Source organism: Phaenicophaeus curvirostris, chromosome 4 (assembly GCF_032191515.1).
Source record: "Phaenicophaeus curvirostris isolate KB17595 chromosome 4, BPBGC_Pcur_1.0, whole genome shotgun sequence".
NCBI lineage: Eukaryota > Metazoa > Chordata > Aves > Cuculiformes > Cuculidae > Phaenicophaeus > Phaenicophaeus curvirostris.
Genome location: NC_091395.1, coordinates 71,626,742 through 71,645,793, shown reverse-complemented (window position 1 = coordinate 71,645,793; position 19,052 = coordinate 71,626,742). Strand labels below are relative to the sequence as shown.

At 41.9% G+C, this 19,052-nt stretch overlaps 1 protein-coding gene across 5 annotated transcripts in view; it reads left to right on the top strand.

Moving 5' to 3' along the window:
- FGFRL1 (fibroblast growth factor receptor like 1) overlaps positions 1-19,052 on the top strand; it is a 176,548-nt gene that overhangs the window by 143,812 nt on the left and 13,684 nt on the right. For all 5 annotated transcript variants that reach the window (XM_069856515.1, XM_069856517.1, XM_069856514.1 and 2 more), the window contains one exon: positions 17,230-17,310. In XM_069856515.1, coding sequence (XP_069712616.1) covers positions 17,230-17,310 — 81 coding nt within the window. The remainder of the gene's footprint in view (positions 1-17,229; positions 17,311-19,052) is intronic.

Below are 19,052 nucleotides of genomic sequence, written 5' to 3'. Positions count from 1 at the left end.
GCTTGCACTGGAGAAGCTCACAGTCTGGCTGTATTTGTCCTCATACTAGTCTCAGTTGGTGGGAACCTGTTGCTCCTGGTTTTACAGATGAGGTCCTGAGCCATCAGCAGGGAAGGTCACCTTCCCAGTGTTAGAGAGCCTGAAGCCTGGCTAGTCCGTGTTGTCTCTTTTGCTTTTCCCCTTTGAAGGTGAGAAAGGGGAAGGGGCTTCAATTGCTTTGCTCCCTGGAAGTCTCTTCTGAGAGATACATCCTGCGCAATGGTGATATGGTATGTTTACCTATGGACATAGAATCATAGAATAACCAGGTTGGAAGAGACCCACCAGATCATCGAGTCCAACCATTCCTGTCAAACACTAAACCATGCCCCTTAGCACCTCATCCACCCGTGCCTTAAACACCTCCAGGGAAGGTGACTCAACCACCTCCCTGGGCAGCCTGTTCCAGTGCCCAATGACCCTTTCTGTGAAGAATTTTTTCCTAATGTCCAGCCTAAACCTCCCCTGGTGGAGCTTGAGGCCATTCCCTCTTGTCCTGTCCCCATGGGTATGTGTTCCCCAGCTCACTGTCTCCATATTAGCTTTTAACTTGTCTTTTTTTAAAATCAGTAGCTAAAATGCTTTTTTGCTGTTTTATACTTTTCTTTTTTTAACAAAGGCTAAAGGAAAAAAATATACTTTCAGGGGTATTTTTTTTCTTTTGATAAGATTAACCCATTGTTTATAAAGCAGAGAAGAGAGTGATTTTTCCATTAAGCAGATAAAACCACAATTAACTTTAATGAATAACTCTTCTTGTCTGTGGAGATAACACTTAAGACCCACTGCACTACTTTCCCCATGCAATTAGGTAGCAGTGGTATTAATCTAAGCTAAGCATTAATGTTTTCCAATCAGTCGTGTTATTTTTGCAGTTATAAATTTTATAGCTAGAGCAGAAGTCTTCTAAAATTAAGATGATATTTATTCTTCTTGAGACTGCTGGGCACCAACTGACCACTTGTGCTATAGAAAGGAGATAGCTGCCTTCTGCTCTGCCTTTTACAAAATTAATGCCACACCTCCGTTTCTGGGAAGTTTCCAATGCAGTTTTCATTTAGAATATCTGGTCGCTTGATTAATGTGCAGCTTAGAAATAATATAGAAGCAATTTTATGCATGATTTAAAACACAATCCTAAATTCTGCCACCTTCAGCCTGGAAATTCGATGGAAAAGTTTCACTGTTGGACTTTGTGATTGAATGTGATTGAAGTCCATTTTGCATCTCTTGTGTACTGACGGAGTTGTTGTGTTAGGTTTAGCTTGTGAAGGGACAACATGATGTGTCACCTTCTAGACAGCTTCTCGGGGGAGCTGTCCTGGCTGTGGGCCAGACAGATGACCTTGGCCAGGCTGTCCTTAGGGACTGATGAACTTTGTATTGGCTGTGCCAGGACACTGTGTGCAAGTTTGAAGGGAGGCAATGGAATTCTCCCCACTGAGCTGAACAAACTGGGTTTTACTGGAGGGACAGTTCTCTCTCTTATGAGAAGGTCTTGCAGAAGAGTCTTCTTGCAGTTTGATATGCTGACAAATTATGGTTACACCAGCCAGAAGTCAAATTAAGGAAAATTCATATGGAGGCTGATATAGTTTTCCAGCAGTAAAATTTCTGAGTGCTCAAAAAGTAAAGTCAACAGAGTTAAACTCTGCTTTCCTGCTGTCCCATCTCAAAGGTGACTTGCCAAACCACCCCGGCTTGCCTGCCCCTACATGGGACTCCAAGGGAGCATGTGGAAGTCAAATGGGGCTGCCACTAATGCAGGATTCAGGACATGTAGGTAATGGGGTCTCTAGCCCTCGAAAGTGCATCAGACCACAGGTCTTAGTCCATGAGTTTACTGTAAAAACAGCGACTAATCTCTACCCAGATATGGTTCATTTGGAAGTACATGGAGGTATGTAATCAGGTTTCCTTGCAGCACGCCGGTGATTGCTCAGTGAGATATTGGACCAGTTCATTACACATCGTGCTGATGTGAGAAAGTTGTTATTGCCTTGAGCCCTCAGAGATCCAGTGGCTTTGGCAGGGCGATGTAGTGTCTTGAACCTGTTTTTTCTTATAGAAGGCCCAGACGCAAATGATCCAAAACATAATGCCCTTGCTAGGTTCTGAGGAGCTTGCTATTTTTTTCAACAAGAGTGGATCTGCTGTTTCATCTTTTTCGAGGTTCTGTAGTTCTATGACTTTGTACATCATATTGTTAAGCACAAGGATATTTTATCTTCCCTGGGCCTTCAGAAGTGATTATAGATATGCAGACCACAAGTTGAACACCTGCACCACATCACAGGGTTCATCCCAGGGCTTATTTCTTCATTTGGAAATTCTAGTTTTATTCAAAATATTCCTCTCCTTGGTGGCCCCTTCCGCCTGTCAGTGAGTCTCCTTCATAGCAACCCCTCTGCAGCGTTCCTCCCATCCCACTGCCATGAAGCTGCTTTTATTCCTGGTCGAATTACTGAAGTCTTTCCTCCTCCCCACAGCATTCATGCATCCCAGCACAGGGTTTACCCCAGGCTTCCCATTGCGTAGAGCCCTGTACTGCTGCCAGATGATACTTGCAGTATATGCTGCGGGTGATTCTCTCAGCCTCTGGAATGAATTATTTTATTGCTGCCAGCTTGTCAGAGAAATCAGTTTGAAAGCTGAGCCAGAGAGCAGGCTTTGGGTGCAACCAATTTGAAGTGGAAACAAGTCACCATTGAGCGAAATAAATAGGGGAATGCATCAGCTGGATAATATGAGCACTGTTTTATAAGAGAATTTCAAAAGAACCAATTAGGCTTCAATAGGGAACCAGGTCTTATATTTAAAGCTCGTAAATATACAAATCATTATATTCTAATTGAGTGTTGTTGTTTCCTAGGTTTTGTTTTTTAAGGCTATAGTTTCTCTTTAACTGCTGTTCTTGTAAAGATTTGGCATGGTCTGGGACATTTTTCTCTTCTTGGTTACCTCGCAAGGAATTTGCATTCCCACACCGTGCCTGCGCTTTGGTGTGTGTGCTGCCACTGAAAAGGCTGTGAGCCATAAATAAAAGAACAATATGACCACAAGCACCCCCTGCAGAGGAAGAAGAAAGACATGAGTAAAATAATATGCCAGAGAAAATTGTAGACCAGATAATTTATCCTCCTCTAATTAATTCTGGGCCAGAATGAGGTATTTGAAATTATAAGAGAACAACTCTTTTTTTTTTTTTTCCAGTGATTGCAAACCATTGGTCTGTTACAATTTGATTCAATTTTAGTTGGCTGCTTGTCAAGAAAAAAATCACCAAAGGTCACTTACAAGGGCTGCAGAATCAACTACATATACTTTTCTGAAGCAGAAAGACTATTTTTTTCATGCGTTTCTGACACTTTCAGCCATTCAGACTCCTACTTCTTGAAGGAAAACACATCTCAGGTGTCACGTTAATCTGGTTGGTATGAGATTATGGCTTGCAACTTGCTGATTTTGGAAATGTATGCCTGGTCTATTTAAACAACTTCAGCATAAATAGTAATAATAGACTACAGTGGCGCAGCCTTTCAGAAGATGGGACAAAAAGCTGTGCTTGTTAAAACATAAAGATACCCCAGAAGCAGGAAATTTAATATTATTAATGAAAACAGAAGGAATTATTTGGGAATGTTTTCACACGATAGAATTCCTCATTCAGGCTGTATTACCATGGGGACTTTACCAAGCAGTCTTGCTGAATCTTTTTCCCCTTGAACACGTGTGCAGTGCTGTGAACATTCCTCTACTCTAACCTATGATGTATTTGTAACATTTGCATGTAATCTGTCAGGCAGGGCCTCTGCTATAGAGCGTGGGAGTTTCAGGCCCGTGGGATTTGTGAGGCTACAGATGCAGAAGTTGAAGTCAGTCAGATTTGTGGCACGGGTAGGGGTTTCCCTGGTGTTAGAAGAAGTGAAGAGTAAGCCCTGCGTGTGCTGCAGTCTGAGTATGCACAGGCTATTCTCACAAGATTTGGATGCATTTTGGCATTGGAGTGCTCCTTTTAAGCTGATCCTCTGCAGTTTTACAAGGTTCACCCACAAGTCATGATTACCCTAGAGGATAACAGCACATGGATGCAATGAAATGCATTCATAAAAGTGCTTGATTTTGCATTGATGGGGTTTTAACTGCTTGTTATCTCTGAGCATGATTTAGAGGGACATAAATGTAGCATCTCAGCCTCACACATTCGTAACTCCTTCCATCAAAAAATCTCAAAGCATTTTACACACAGATGTAACCGGATAATATGTCCTGTTGTCTGTGTGGCATCTCCAACATTGCTTATCATCATTCTAAACCATATGCCAGGGTCTAGAGTATTCCCTGAAGTATTTTACATGGTAGAAATACATGTAAATAGAATATCTGGCAATCTATGAATGGCTCACAGGATTTTAATCAACTGCAGAGTTTTAGAATTGGTATTTAAATCCCTCTCACATCTGTTGTTTGAAATAGCCAACAGCATGTGGGATACACTCAGTATGCAACATGCATATGAGTATGTTAATAGTAGTATACATTATCACAGTAAAAATAAGGTGTGTAACTGCAGTGCTCGTTAGAGTAAGTATTTAGAGGTTTTGGAGAAAGCAGTGCTTAATAATGAGAAAATAAATATTACACCAGCCACCCAGATAGTACTGAGATGCATTCTCTATATTTTGAATAGAGGACTTAAATGTTGCCATTTCCACCCCTGGAGCACACTGTGTCTTCCAGTGCTCTCCAAGATCATTCCTTATTGGATAACTTGCATAGAAAGCTTTTAAACCAGCTTTATCTGCTAAATACCACAGAAAATGAAATATTTCTTACAAAAAAGTCATTTATAGATTGTCTAGGCAAGTTCGTAGGTGACAGCTAACTGGGTAATTGTTAGCTAGCTCTGCGTTGTTGAGAAAAGCTGAATTCAAACTGCAGCCCTAGTCTGTCTTCTTGATGCATTTATATGGTCTCAGGGCCTTTATTCCCTGTGTGCAAAACTCATATGGATTCTCTGCCAGATTTTCTTCTGTCTTGAAAAGAGGTTCAGGGTATGAAGTGCACTAACATGGGTTTAGTTGCATCTCTGACTGTAGACAGTTCTGAGTGGTAGGGAGAGCCGTGCCCTCACTCTCCAAAAAATGCAGTAACACTGTGACTAAGGATTCAAAATCAGTTGAATTGCACCTAAGAAAAAACTCTTGGTTTTCACATATTTTCTTTGGTGGTTCTTGTCTCTGGTCCTACCTGGTCCTAATCTGGCTGTTCTTATACGCTGCCGGTCATAGAGTCATAGAATCATTAAGGTTGGAAAAGACCCCTAAGATCATCAAGTCCAACCGTAAGCCCAACATCACTATGCTAGGACAGGCATTTAAAAAAATATATAAAAAACACAAGGGAATTTAATCCCATCCCACAGGAATGACTGTACTACACTAGTCATTGTTTTCAAGTATGTTTTAGAAATTTGTAATGACAGCATTGGGATTACATAGTTAACTGTGGAGTAACCATTTTTACAATTTGTGTTTTACCCCACATGGAAAGCTATAATTTACTCCAAGTTAATTAGGTTAGGTTTAATTTTGGCGAGACACAGGCCCATATTATCCAGTGTAAAATACTGTAATCCTCACATTAGGTAGAGTGCCAAGTATTCCGTTTGTTTTGGGAGCCAACAAAATTGCCACTTGCCCAGAGTTGTTCTTGGACAGACTTATGAAAGTGGTAGCATTTTGCTACTTAAACTAGTTTATTATTAGTCTGACAATGACCCGGGGAAACACATAGCATTCATTGAACATTAGATAGAAGGTGTATGGCACTTCGCTAATAAAATTACGTATTTAACAGTTTATGAGGACAATGTTAAAAGGCTTGGCATCCTCAGGCACTGATGCTACTTTCTGTCTTTCATGATTGGACTCTCAAGTATAGTGGTCAGAGAGCTCACACCACTGTCATATTGCTATTACACTACTGCATATCAGTTTATTAATAGTATATATGAGTTTAAAAAAACTAAGCAAAAATTTGTTTCTCTTCTCTACTGTTTCAAATGCCTTTTCTGTACTTTCGGTCTTAATGGTTTACTTGTCCTTTAGAAAGTCCATTTATCAAAGATGTTTCAGTATACAGTCATAGGTTGATGGCTTTTGAAGGGCTGACAGCTATGAATATCATATAATTTTTAAATCCGTATTTATTGCATGTATGCATATAAGTTCTCTTTACTTTGGAAATCTGAGAGGAAGGCTTCCCTAACAATATTTTGTGCCTTACTGAATATAACTTATGTCTTAGACAGTGGCATTTTTGTATATTCTGTAATATCCAATTAAAATCTGTCATTCTGATTTGATGTCATGGCACTTTTACCACCTATAGGTGTTGTTATTTCTTGAAATCGAAATTAAAACATAATAAGCTAGTGATGGATCTTGATGAGGTGTGATTTTTTGCCTCAAGCAAACACACGAGGCTCACTTTTCCCATTAAAGATGTTAAGCAGCAGTCATCTCTGAGAGTTTGCTTCATTTGGTAATTGTCATACTGCATAGGATGTTTAATATTCTTTCATAGGAGATATTTTTACTTTTCTACCAGAAGACTATGAAATATGTAAGCCTGTAAAAAATGTTTCAATAATTTTCATATTGGTGTTTAAGGAACAGCTGGATCCACATTCCTGTCTGTAAAGTTCAGTGCTGCAATTCCCAGTTCAACATGATGGATTGGGTAATTCCACACTAAGGAATTAATTTAGTGTTTGGAAGGAGCAGGATTATGCGATTGATTATTTTTATTTGATTTATAAATGCCATCCAAAAATAATCCTGTACTCAATCACTGGCATATGACCTCTCTTTCCTTCCAACCCCTCTGGAAATTTCTTTTTGCTGGCTATTTTGACCATATGAACGTCCAGGGAGATAGAACATGTATCAATGATGTTCCTACACATCTCAGTGAAGGAAATAATAAGCATTGGTCAGTGCTACTAGGAAGGGGAGTGGTAGAGATATAACTCTATGTGGGGAACAGCAGCTGCATAGTGGTTAAAATAGAAGGCTGAGAGCCAGGTCTTATCAGTTTATCCTCGGCTCTGCTGTAATCTTCTTCTTATCATTAACCTTGCATTAGTCCTTTCAGTGGCATGCCTCCCTCCCCTAACCCTAAGCAATTTAGGATTGTTGAAGATGGAATTTTGGCCTGTGTTCTTGGGTGGAGTGTTCATACCACCTCACTTTTGGCACCCACTGAATGTGGCTGAAGCTCTTTCCATCATCCCTTTACAGTCAGGGATGAGAAGTAGATGTCAACCTGACCCTTTTGTTCTCACTCTTAACTTGGGTACTGGACTTAGGTTTCTAAAGTAAGGATTATTTGAACATCTTTATTCATCAGATAACAGTTAAAATCACATAGTTTTTCTCAATGTTTATAAACCTACTGTAAGTAAGTAATGTATCGTTATTACAAATAATAAATGCAATAAAATTGTTATGAATTCAGATGGGCTGATTGGTGATATAAATGAAGCTTTGCTTCTTAACTCTATAAAATTAGACAAGACTCTGCTACCCCAGCAGACCAAAACAGGTGGATGCTAAAAAATGTTTTTCTTCTGGAACCTTAAAACATGGGACATCCACTCCGCACCCACACTGCCCAGGTAGTAAAGTCTTTAAACAAGGACTGACTTTTTTGCTGTGTGTGAGCAAAATCTAATACACGGGGAGCCCATCTCTAAGTAATCCTTGATACTAACACGGTGCAAGTAACTATTAAAAAAATACTGGGAAATATCAATTTTTTCAAGATCTAGAACAGCTGATTGGTAATTGCTATCTTTTTGGTGTTACTATTTCATGCTCAGAAAGTGCTGGTGACAAGGCAGAAGCCTAACCACTCATCTTGTTCTCTGATTCCTTCTCCCTCTCATCCTCTCCAGTAGTAGATCAAGAATATAACTGCAGACTGGTGCCTGTGGTGCAGAGCCCTCGGAAATGCTGTCTGTGTGTATTGGACCATGCTGGTAAAAAAAGTAACCTCAACAACGACAAAGGAGGAAGAATTGTTTTCTTGCCCCCTGTGGAATGGAGACCTGAAGGCAGGCGGGAGGTCCTGGTGTCTGGAGGAGTCAGCATGGCAGAAGGCCTGTGATTGCCTTTGTAATGTAATTGTTATAATGGTAGAGCAGGGAATTGCAGTGGTTCAGTGAAAAGCTTGAACCGTTTCTCCTTGTGGTTCTTTGTGTGGTTACAGCAGGAGGTGGAGCATCCCTGTGTGCAGATGTGCCATGACTGGGAATGCGCCTCCGATGACTTTGTGAGCTCTGTGGGTAGCGATAGATTACAAGGAGCAGGGGAAGAACTAAACCTTCAGGAAGGCTTCACCCACCACAACTTTATGGAAAGTGGTTGGAGAAAGAGGGGGAGAAAGTTATAAAGTATGCGCCTATCTGAACCAGGTACAGAATCAGGGGACAAAGAAGGGGAGGAGAGAGACAAACGTAGTGTGCACAGGTCTCATCCTACATGGACTCAGAAGAGCTCTGTGCGGGAGCTCAGAAGAGCTCCAAAGTTCCTCTGTACAGATATAGTCAATAGAGGATTTTTTCTGTGGTTGTCAAGATTGCTTTTTCATGGACATGTTTGTCTGTTGTACTTTTTCATTCTTATAGGTTATACCATATTCATAGCAACAGTGAAGGAGTTACTAAAGCTCTTTTTGGGAACTAGATGAACCAACTTTGGCAAATGGATTTGCAAAATCTCTAGTTCAGCCATAGTTTGACCATTACAACTTTAATAGAATCATAGAATCATAGAATAACCAGGTTGGAAGAGACCCACTGGGTCATCGAGTCCAACCATTCCTATCAAACACTAAACCATGTCCCTTAGCACCTCGTCCACCCGTGCCTTAAACACCTCCAGGGAAGGTGACTCAACCACCTCCCTGGGCAGCCTGTTCCAGTGCCCAATGACCCTTTCTGTGAAGAATTTTTTCCTAATGTCCAGTCTAAATCTCCCCTGGTGGAGCTTGAGGCCATTCCCTCTTGTCCTGTCCCCCGTCACTTGGGAGAATAGGTCCAAAGACTTAGAGAAATACAACTTCTTTCTTTTCTTCTGGTTCTTCCACAGTCTAGTAAATGTCCCTTTTCGAAAGCTTTCACATATGCTCCATTTAACTATTCTCATTTGCTATCTCATTATTTGTGCATTAATCCCTTTAAATGTTGAAAACACCCCATTTTCTGACATTCCATTTACCTCTCTAATGAAGCATGTGATCCCTTTCCATACCAAAGTTTTTTACTCTGATAAACCACAACATTCTTTAGTAGTCTGCAACAGCATGGAGCAGGGATAGGACTACATTGGAGTCACCAGCAGAGGCTGAAGAATTAAGAAAGAATTGGTGGTAAAACAGTTAGCTCAGGTGCTGGCAGCAGCTTATGTGGAGCAGTGCTAGATTCTCTGTGGGCTGCTAAAACTGTCCAGGGAAATAAGACTGTTTTGCCTGTGCTGCTGGAGTTAGATTGGTACCAGCTTGTAAAATAAACTGTCTCTCCTATGTCCATGCTACTCCCTATTCCCTCCCTCTTTCATTCTGTGGAAAAGAGCTAAGTCTTCTATGGTTTTAAAACAGTTGGTTTGTTGTATGTTCACCAGTATGAGATGTGGGATGTGGCAATAACCACCAATTAAGAGTTTTGACATCTACAGGCAATCTACAGGTAATAGAATGGGCATGTACATCATCATACATGTGAGTTATTGATCTAATTAGGGACAGAAGTCTTATTTCTTCATTTCCCAGCCAGGGCTTTGGTCTGTAGGCTGTGGAGCCTCTCCAGTATTTCAGGAGGTGGGTGGGCTGCAAAGGTTTCTTTTGCAAAGGATCCAGCTTACAGAGAGATTCCCAGAGCTAAGTGATATCCATGAAAAGTTTTTGCATGGAAATTCTCGTGAAAATGACCAGAGCTGAAAATACCAAAAAAGCCACTAGCATAATCATTTTTTATTTTTATTTTCAGGAAATTCCAGTATCAGTACCTCAGGTTATTTTTGGCTCAACTGGAGTTTAAGAGAGTAGGCAATAAAGTCTTCAGTGCCAGTTACAGAGGCAAATTCTCTGCCAGTAACCTTTTAGTTTGTGTTGGTTTTGGTGTTTTGGACTTTATTTGAGAAAAGTAGAGTGTTCCTTGGCTATGTGCTCTCTGAGTGGGTTTCTTCTTTTTCATCTTAAGGAGTTTTGTTTGGCTGGGCCCAAGGAAAGGGTTTCCTCCATGAGATCTTTTTTCTTCCCTCCAAGTATTCCTGATCCCTTTGTTTTCGCTGTGCCCTTCCAAATAAATTCTATACATATTTTCAGTCCTTTCATAGCATCAGTACAGTTAATACAGTAGGTGACACTGCTAATATAGTAGGCAGGTTAAGAAATGGTGAGCGTGAGATGAAGGGTTGATGGAGTAACCATGAAAAACATTCGAAATAGGATCTGAGATTTAAACCAGGTTTTTGTTAGTGGGATAAGTACATTGAGTTTTATTCTGTCTGCCTCTGGCAGAAGGGAGGGTTCAGAAAGGAGGCTTGCTAAAGGAAACCTCAGTGATGGGAGGAAATTCAGAATTAGCCAAGATGTAGACTTTGTATCTTAATCTTTTTCATGATTTAAGATCAGCCTTGGTCACCAGACCCAAGGATCCTGAAGTCATAATTCAGACCTTGCAAAACCAAGAAACAATCGGAAAAAGTCACAAGATCTCAAAAATGAGTTTATTTTTCCTTCAAGCTTTTAGGGTGTATTTGTGTAGAGTTCTTTACGATCACAGATGTTAAGAATTGTTATTTAATAACAAAAAAAAATCAAAAAAGAGAATCTCAAGTAGTCACTTGCTAGAATCAAGGTTCTAACACCCCAAATTTCACAAGCAGAGCAATAAAATCCTGGCAGCTGGCAGTGGTAGCCTTCAGATGAAAATCATGGCACTAGCCAGCAGGTTTGTATGTGTTTCTCTGGCCATTAGGGGTTAATACCAGCTGAAATTCTAGTGAAACCTGGAGTGTTAATCTGCATTAAGGAGATCTGAGGAAAGCAAGTGCCTTAATCCTCCAAACCCAGAGATAAAGTTGTTACTGCTTGCTTACATGTGTACCTCATGGACCATTCATCTGGGCATCGGATGAACCATCAGAAGACTCCCTAAAACAAAGTACAGAATGATCTTTCCCTTGTGTTTCCCCTTAAATTCCAGCAAGTATTACAGGAAAGCCTGAATTTATCTGAGATAAACTGCAGAGATCTACATTTTCAGATTGTGCTTTCGTTCATGCGTGTTACTCATCTTCTATCTGTTGCACCATTGTGATACTGAAAAATGAGTCAAATCACTTTCTGGTTTATGCTTATGGTGTATTCCCACCCTTCAGTTTTTCTGATTAAATTCAGCAGAACAAGTTCTGATTTAACTCCTAGGAATGCCCAAGATCCACCTCCCACAGGAACCTGTGTTTTGTCACTTGCTAGACATCTGCGGCAGTGAAGGACGTCGGGGCATAGGATGTGCAAATATGTTGCATCTGGGTAAATGGGAGAGTCAGCTCCTAAAGCTGGGGTTCAGAGAGATCCCTTTCATTCTTCCATGAGAGAAGGCCTCATTATAATTGTTCAAGCCTGACTGGATTACATCACTTTCCCCTCATTTCACTCCCTCCTTGCTTGCCTCCCTCCTTTTATTTATACCCCTTGTTCGGGCAACAGCATTGAGCGGGGGTCTGCCTTAATGATGCATGCTGATCGCTTCATTCCCCATTCCCCCCATCGCCTCCCCCAGTGCTTTGAAGTGTGCTCAGGTCTCAGGCTCCAGTTCAGAGGTCACTTTGTTTATTTATGCAAAGCTGGCTCATCTGTGAAATGGGGCTTTCAAGGCCTCTGACATCAAAGACTCCAAAGCTGGTGCCATCAAGTCAGAGCAGGGACGGACCTTGCGTTATAACAAATTAAAGCAACTTCATGAATGATAGAGAAATATTACAGCTAGATTTTTGCTTCAGAAATTGGGCTGTTGTTTTGGCTTGGGGGTGGATGCTTACCATGTGGCATTGGCCTGTTTGGCTAAAACATGAAGCCTTCATGGAGAATCTGTGGGTAAATAAAATTTGGTCCTAGCTCAGTAACAGTCTATGAATATTTCCCATCAATTTCTCTCAGAGATAGACCATTATGTAGAATATTCCATTTGTTTTAACTTTTAAGAGGGAATGGAACAATTCTGCTATGGTAATAAACAGTAACTATACCCCACTTATGTGGCATTCATTGTCCCATAGGATCCCCAAAGTGCTTTGCCAGTTGATGGAGTTACACACTGAAATACCCTTTCTGCAGAATTCCACTTGTTTTGGTACAGAGAGTAGACCAAAAAGACCCATGGCAGGCAATATGTGTAAAGAAAGGACAATTTGGTCCATGATGTCAGCACTGATAATCAGAGCCTCGTACACTCAGATGTGTCAAGTCTCATGCAAAAACTAGCCTGTGACTCCACTTTTCAGCCCGAGCACAGTGCCAGCATCTCAGTCCTGTGGCACCTCAGATCTATAAGCCAGCCTGGAACGAGATCTTTAAGCAAGAGAGAGGCTGTAGCTGGAGGACAGCTGGAGATCACGCCATTGGGATGACGTTCCTTAACAATAGGCTGATGCCTTTGGATCCATCCTGTCCTCATCTTGTATGGCCAGGTGCAGTATTTGGAGGGGAAAGGGCTACAGGAATTAGTCCCACATCTCCAAGTCTTACCATCTGACATGATATTGCAGCCTCCCACTTCAGATTTCTCGACCAGCCAGCATACTTTGTAGCACCATGGAACCAAATTGTATAGTGAGGACACCTCTACTGTGTGTTTTTTTTAGTTTCAGACACTCGTGACATAAAATTAGTCACTGATTATTTTTCAAGGCAGGTTTTCCACTTCGTCTTCCAACTGGCTGCTCTCCTAAGCCTATGATACTGTCCAAGAAGTCCAGTATCGGATGACCTTCCAATATAGGTCACAGAAAAGGTAGCTTGTAGAAAACTTCAGCAGCTCATCCTTCTTCATGCTGCCTCTTGTGGTAGTTGGCTGGCAGCAAAGCTGGCAAGGCTGCGTAGCCGGTCCCTTTGGCTGCAGGCTGATTTTTTTGTATGCACTTATCACCCTGACTTTCCTGCCTCTGTGGGAGGTGACAAGACCATGAGTAAGCAATCAGCTTATTGGATAATTTTTGAATATAGCTAAGACTCATGTGATTTCTGCTACTGACTCATTATTTTGTGTGCTAATCGTACATATCTGAATGTGGCTGATTTTTTTCGTGTCCATGCTCTGCCTAATAAGAATATTGCCATGCCAGTTGCATTTGTAAAGCTTGGGATGAAGTGCAAACAGCAAGTCTTCATATCTAGCAGTGTTAGCCAGGCTTCAGACCCCAGATTTGGGCTTAACCAAACGCCTCTGAACTTTCACAGAATTTGTCTTTGCTTTCAGTGTCATAGATCCCTCCCTAGGAGTGAGCAGGCTGACCAAAATGTGTTTGTGGTAGAGAAATATCCATCCTTGCTAGCATAGAGACTATAACAAACTACAAATGTGTTTCCCTACCCTAGGAAACCACTTCATATTAAAATTAAAGAAATAAGAACATTCTTCAAAACAGGGAGAAACAGATTCTTTTCGTGCAGCCCCAGTACTAACTTTGGATGAGGCAGATGGAAGTCAGATCTTGGTGATAGCTGAATTAGACAAGAGTCTTCCATCCTAGGGGTGTTCCTGAGATATCTGTCTCCCACAGCACTGTTCCACTTTATATAGTAATAAGCTCTTTTTTGGCTGTCTGAGACCACTGTTCAGAGCTTAAGACACTCACCCAAGGTGTAAGAGGTGAGGCTCAGATTCTCCTCTGAATGTGGCAGAAAAGGAACTTGACCCTAGGTCACTCACATCCCAGGTTAACACTTCATCATTATATCACTGACTATTCTGCTGCCTCACTCACATTTTTAAGCTTGACCAGAGAATCCAGGGCTTCAGTGAATCTTCCCAAAGTGAGATTTGCTGAATTTCATCCAGTTTCTGGATCTCATTAATCAGCTTTTTTTCTGTACGGTTCTCAGCTTTGTTGTAAGTTTGTTCAGACACAGTCATGCTGGAGGTAGGTGCCTGATTCACTGCATATTGTAGCTGGAAGGGAAACTGCTGTCACATCCCTAGCCAGTGTGCAGCTCTGGGGATGGGAAGGAGTAGTTTTGGTCTACATGAGTTTCCATGTTGATGACACTCCCTGCCCCCAGCCCCCTAGACTTTTGCTGTGTGTTGTTGTTAATGTTACCACATTCCAAACAAACGTGGAACTGGTTCTGTGGATCTAAACCAACATGTATAAATGCATGCGGATATTTATGTCAACCCTGCTTCCCCACCAAATCATCTCTTTCAGATGATTTGGGCTCAGCATGGTGGCGTTAGTTATCCTGATCTATTCCCTCTAAAATGACTTTTTGTCTGGTTTTGGTAGGTTACTCTGCAAGTTTGCGAGTTGGCAGGATAACAACCAGCGAAGCATCTTCAAAGGATCAAACAGATTCAGAGCAATTTTACTTACATCAAAAGCCTGGCAGCAAGTCAAGAGGTGTTGAGAATGCCAGTCAGTCCTTGTCTGTAGGCAGGAGGAGTGCACATGGACTGACATACTGTAACATGAGGCAGGAGGCAAGGGAGGATATACTGCTCTTTGTACATCAAGCTGAGTAGGATTAAAATATAATTGACAGAACATCGCCACTTAAATGTCTTTACCACTATTAAGATATTCAGCAGTTAACAATGGGCAGGAATCCGACATCTCTGACCACAATTTTTCTTTCTTCTCCATTACTCAATACATTTTTCTAATTGTGCTAAGGGATTTACTAAGTTCTCTGTTAGACACCATCCAAGATTTCATTCATAGCACTACTCATATTTATCTGAAAACCTGTACAAGTGCCAGAAGATAATAAATTCGGTATTTTGACTGAAAGGAGACAATCTGTCATATGCAAGCCATCATAAATAATGGATATATTTGTACACCCTGCATTTGGTTTGCAAGGCTGCAAAAAGTTATTTGTAAAATGCAGTCACGTGGGTTGCTCGCCTCCTCTGTAACACAGGCTGTGGGCCAGCATTGGAGGAGCCTGGACAGTACATTTGCACTCACGGAACTGGGCAATAATTGATATTTCCTGAATGTGATGGTGTTTCATGCTGCTTCCCTGTGGTTTAGGCTAGGAGCTGGCTGAGGCACCTGGAAAAGCCTCTGGGTTTCCAGCGATGGACAAAGGATGAAGGGGGAGGTAGGGAGGGACAATCAGCTGGAGTGAGCTGCTGAAGTAAGGGCATGGCACTGCCCTGAAAGTTTTCTTTTCTCCTTGAAGTGACAGCTGCACATAACTCTGGGGGAAATCGTGCTGAAGTAGCCACAAGGAGAAGAGAAAAACCTGTCAGGGACGAGGGGGGACAAACCCATATGGCATTGCAGCCTCTCTGTTTAAGGGACAGCAGCAAATGTGAGCAGAGCATGTGTTGGCATAAAATGCCCCATGCTGAAGACATGGGATGATTTTCCAAAACAGCAGAAACTGGGGTGAGGATGGGGTTAAACACATATTCTTCTCACAGAAAGACAGTTTACACATTAAGCACTGTTTAAGCACAACCCAACTTCTAAAACAGCTGTAAAGAGCAATTCCATTGTAAATTTTCAGGGAGGCATGCTCATGGTTAAGCAGAAATAAGTTTTTCCTCTCTGCAACAGAGATTACAGAAAGAAATTTCCTCTCTTTTGCTCGTGAGAGTTATGGGTGTTAGGAGTTGCACATTGGAGAAATTAGTTCCTTAGGTCAGATGTTTTTACTTCTCTTGATTTTTTTAAAAACCATTGCAGAGCAGTTCTTTAATGAGATGAAATTTTTCACAGCCTTCACCTGTCCTATCTTTGAAAATCAAACTTCACACACTTCAGTGCACTTTAGCTAGGAGTTGAGTAGCCCTCGATCAAGATCTTCCCCTCAAATCCAGCTGCTGTATGGCACTGTGCCACCAGTAAAGCACAGAAATAATCTTGGAAGAGCTATACTTTGTTACGCCATCGCTTGTAGGTGCTCAAAGTCCCTCAGGTGGACCTCTGTCACGGCGTGATGCACTGCAGTGTGATGCATTGCTCTAACAGGATGCTCTCAGCTGGGCGCTTATGTAGTAGAGGTCAGGCTATTACGGGAGGAGGGGAAAACCTACACATCTGGGCACTGCAGAGGTGTGAGACCATCAGCATCACCAGGTTGTGCAAAGAGGGTCAGGGCACTCTCCTGCTCCCTCAGCCCTCATGGAGACCCTGAAGGTGGCCATGTCACAACAGCAATTTGAGGGCGCTGCTAGAGTGGTGAGGGTTTCACCTTGTGGTGATTTCTATTTCTCCTAGCAATACAGGGCACAGAGTTGAGGTCTGGATGCTGCTCTGTGGTAGCAATGTAGACAACAAGAATGGTAAAGGACAAGGTGGTAAAGTGGTGTGCCATCAATAGCATGTGGATGGATCTTAATTAAAAAAACCCAAACAACCACACAAATAGCTTTTCAGTATTGCTTTCTCCAGCTTTGCATTCAGCATCCCTTGAGGGCTCATTTGACCCTAGACCTGCTGGCTTTCCTGATTTTGTCTGGAATCTGAAAGGTGAATTAGTGGCCCCAGTCCCACTGCTTGTGGTCTGTGTGACTGATCACATAAGTCTTACCTCACCTCCTACGTTTAATTATCTGTAATTTTTATTTATACTATTACTTGCATAGAAGGTACAATGTATTGGCTCCTACTAGGGAACAGCAGCCTGTAAACATAAAGAAAGAGTCTTTTGTCAGCTATTAATGAAACCCTGATTAATCTCCATTGCTTTGGTAGCCTGCTGAAAAGCTCATAAAGCAGAAAACTAAATTGTTCACTAAACTGTCCAGGCTGTAAGTGCCATGATGTGGGTGCCAAATGTATATTGAGTGTTTCAGCTACGTGACGCCTTCAGGAGGAAATTCAGACTCTTGTTATTGTACTGCTTGTGCTGCAGGACACCTCAGCATCTTCCCTTTCCTTTCCTTTGCAGATGATGCCAGTTCAGGAAAGGATAGCCAGGTGCCTGAAGGCTCCAATGGAGAATATGAAGATCATTCTGGGAAGCAATGGGGTAAGGAACAGTGTATATTTTCTTGGTTTTCCTTGGCTCTTGAATCACTGCTGTTCACACGGCACATTTCTGTGTTGCTGAAGGAAAGGCAAGGAAGAATGACTGGAGTGAGTTCTCCCTACAGATGGTCAAATAATAAACACAGTGTCAGCTTAACATGTCAGTGTGGATGGATCCCATCCAAGGGTCCTTCTATGAAATGCAGCCCGTGGTCTGCTCTAGGGCCCCCTGCCATATACCTCAGCATGGTTCTCCCTTGCATTTGTTTTTCTGGGCAGTGACTTTCTTTCGCGTGTGCAGCTATTACAGCTTTCATAGACTCTCCATAAAAGGCATATTGACTTTTACAGCAATATTTCCAAAAGCCTTCAGTGCCAGCATAACACTGCTCCCACTGAGGGCAAATGGGAGGTCTGACTTCACTTCAGGAGAATTAGCATTAGGCCAAAGCTAAGTATTTTTTTAAATTACCCTCTCTTTTAGACACCTGCATGAACTTCTTTTAGCCCTGAACTATTCAAGCATAGGATTTTGATGCTGTTGCAGAGCTTTGGGGAATTGCTAAAACCTTACTTGGAACATGTTCTGAATCACTGCAAGATGGGCAGGTCCTAAGTTTGGTCCAAGCACTCGTTGAAGGACAATAAGTTGTCAGGCTGATGCCAAACAGCTTTTGGCCATTACTGACAGGAGTGCGTTGTGAGTTTATGAACTCGAGACATGTAGCACAGCATTTTCATTTTGATCTTGAAGTAGAATACATCCCTCCTTTTAATTTTATAATACAGAGGTGGCTGTGTACCACGTCTGTACCATGTGGGCAGGGAGAAATCTCATAGCAGTGCTAGGGGTGGAACCTGTCAAGTGTTCACCATATGAGTCCCCATCACTTGAGCTGAGACCAGTTTTCTTCAGGAGCTGGAAAGCAAGGGGTGCTGTGGTGTAGTCCAGGCCACACCTGGAGGAGGCAGACCCATGGTAGCTTTGAATTCATCTGAGGCTGAGCTTGCTCTGGGAGAAGAAAGTAACCTGCACTCATTCTGGAAAAGGATGACAACATTTTAGAGCTAGGGAAAGGCTGGTAAACTCCAGATAAGGTGTCCTTCAAGAGGTATTCAGCAGGAAAATTTTCATCTTTCCTACTCTTCATTAGCCTGGTGGAGACAGGAGCAGACATTAAATACCATGACAGATGTGCTCCTAGCTGAGCTGGTGGATGTTGGAGGTAATTTTGTCAGATCATAGCAGACTGGCATTCCAACAAGCAAAACTTCTGTAAATAGTACAGATTTGGGAACAAACATTTACTAGCATCAACTCAAAAGACACTTTTTCTGCCTCTCTCACACTGCTGCTGCTCAGTCTTTCCCCTTTGTGCTTGCTGGCTCTGTCTTTCTCTCTTGTGTGTGTTTCTCTCTTTCTCCTTTCTTGTTAACTGGCTTTTCTGAGCTTGTCCAATTCAGGCTTTTGTCAAGGAAACATTCAGGACTGTGTAAATGGGATCTGGATTCATCATATTGCACAGAGACCACATAATCACTTAGCCTTAAGAAGAAAGGCAGGCACGAAGAGCCTAGGAGCCTAAGAAGTTTAACTTTACCTGTAGTTTGTTGTTGGGCAACAGTACATGAGGAGTGAATGCAAAACTCTGGACAGATTCATGGGAGTCACAGTGGGAGGAAAACCAGTTATAGGCCTGCTTTTTTGGGAGAAAAGAGATTTTCTGTCAGTTAAAGCCCTTA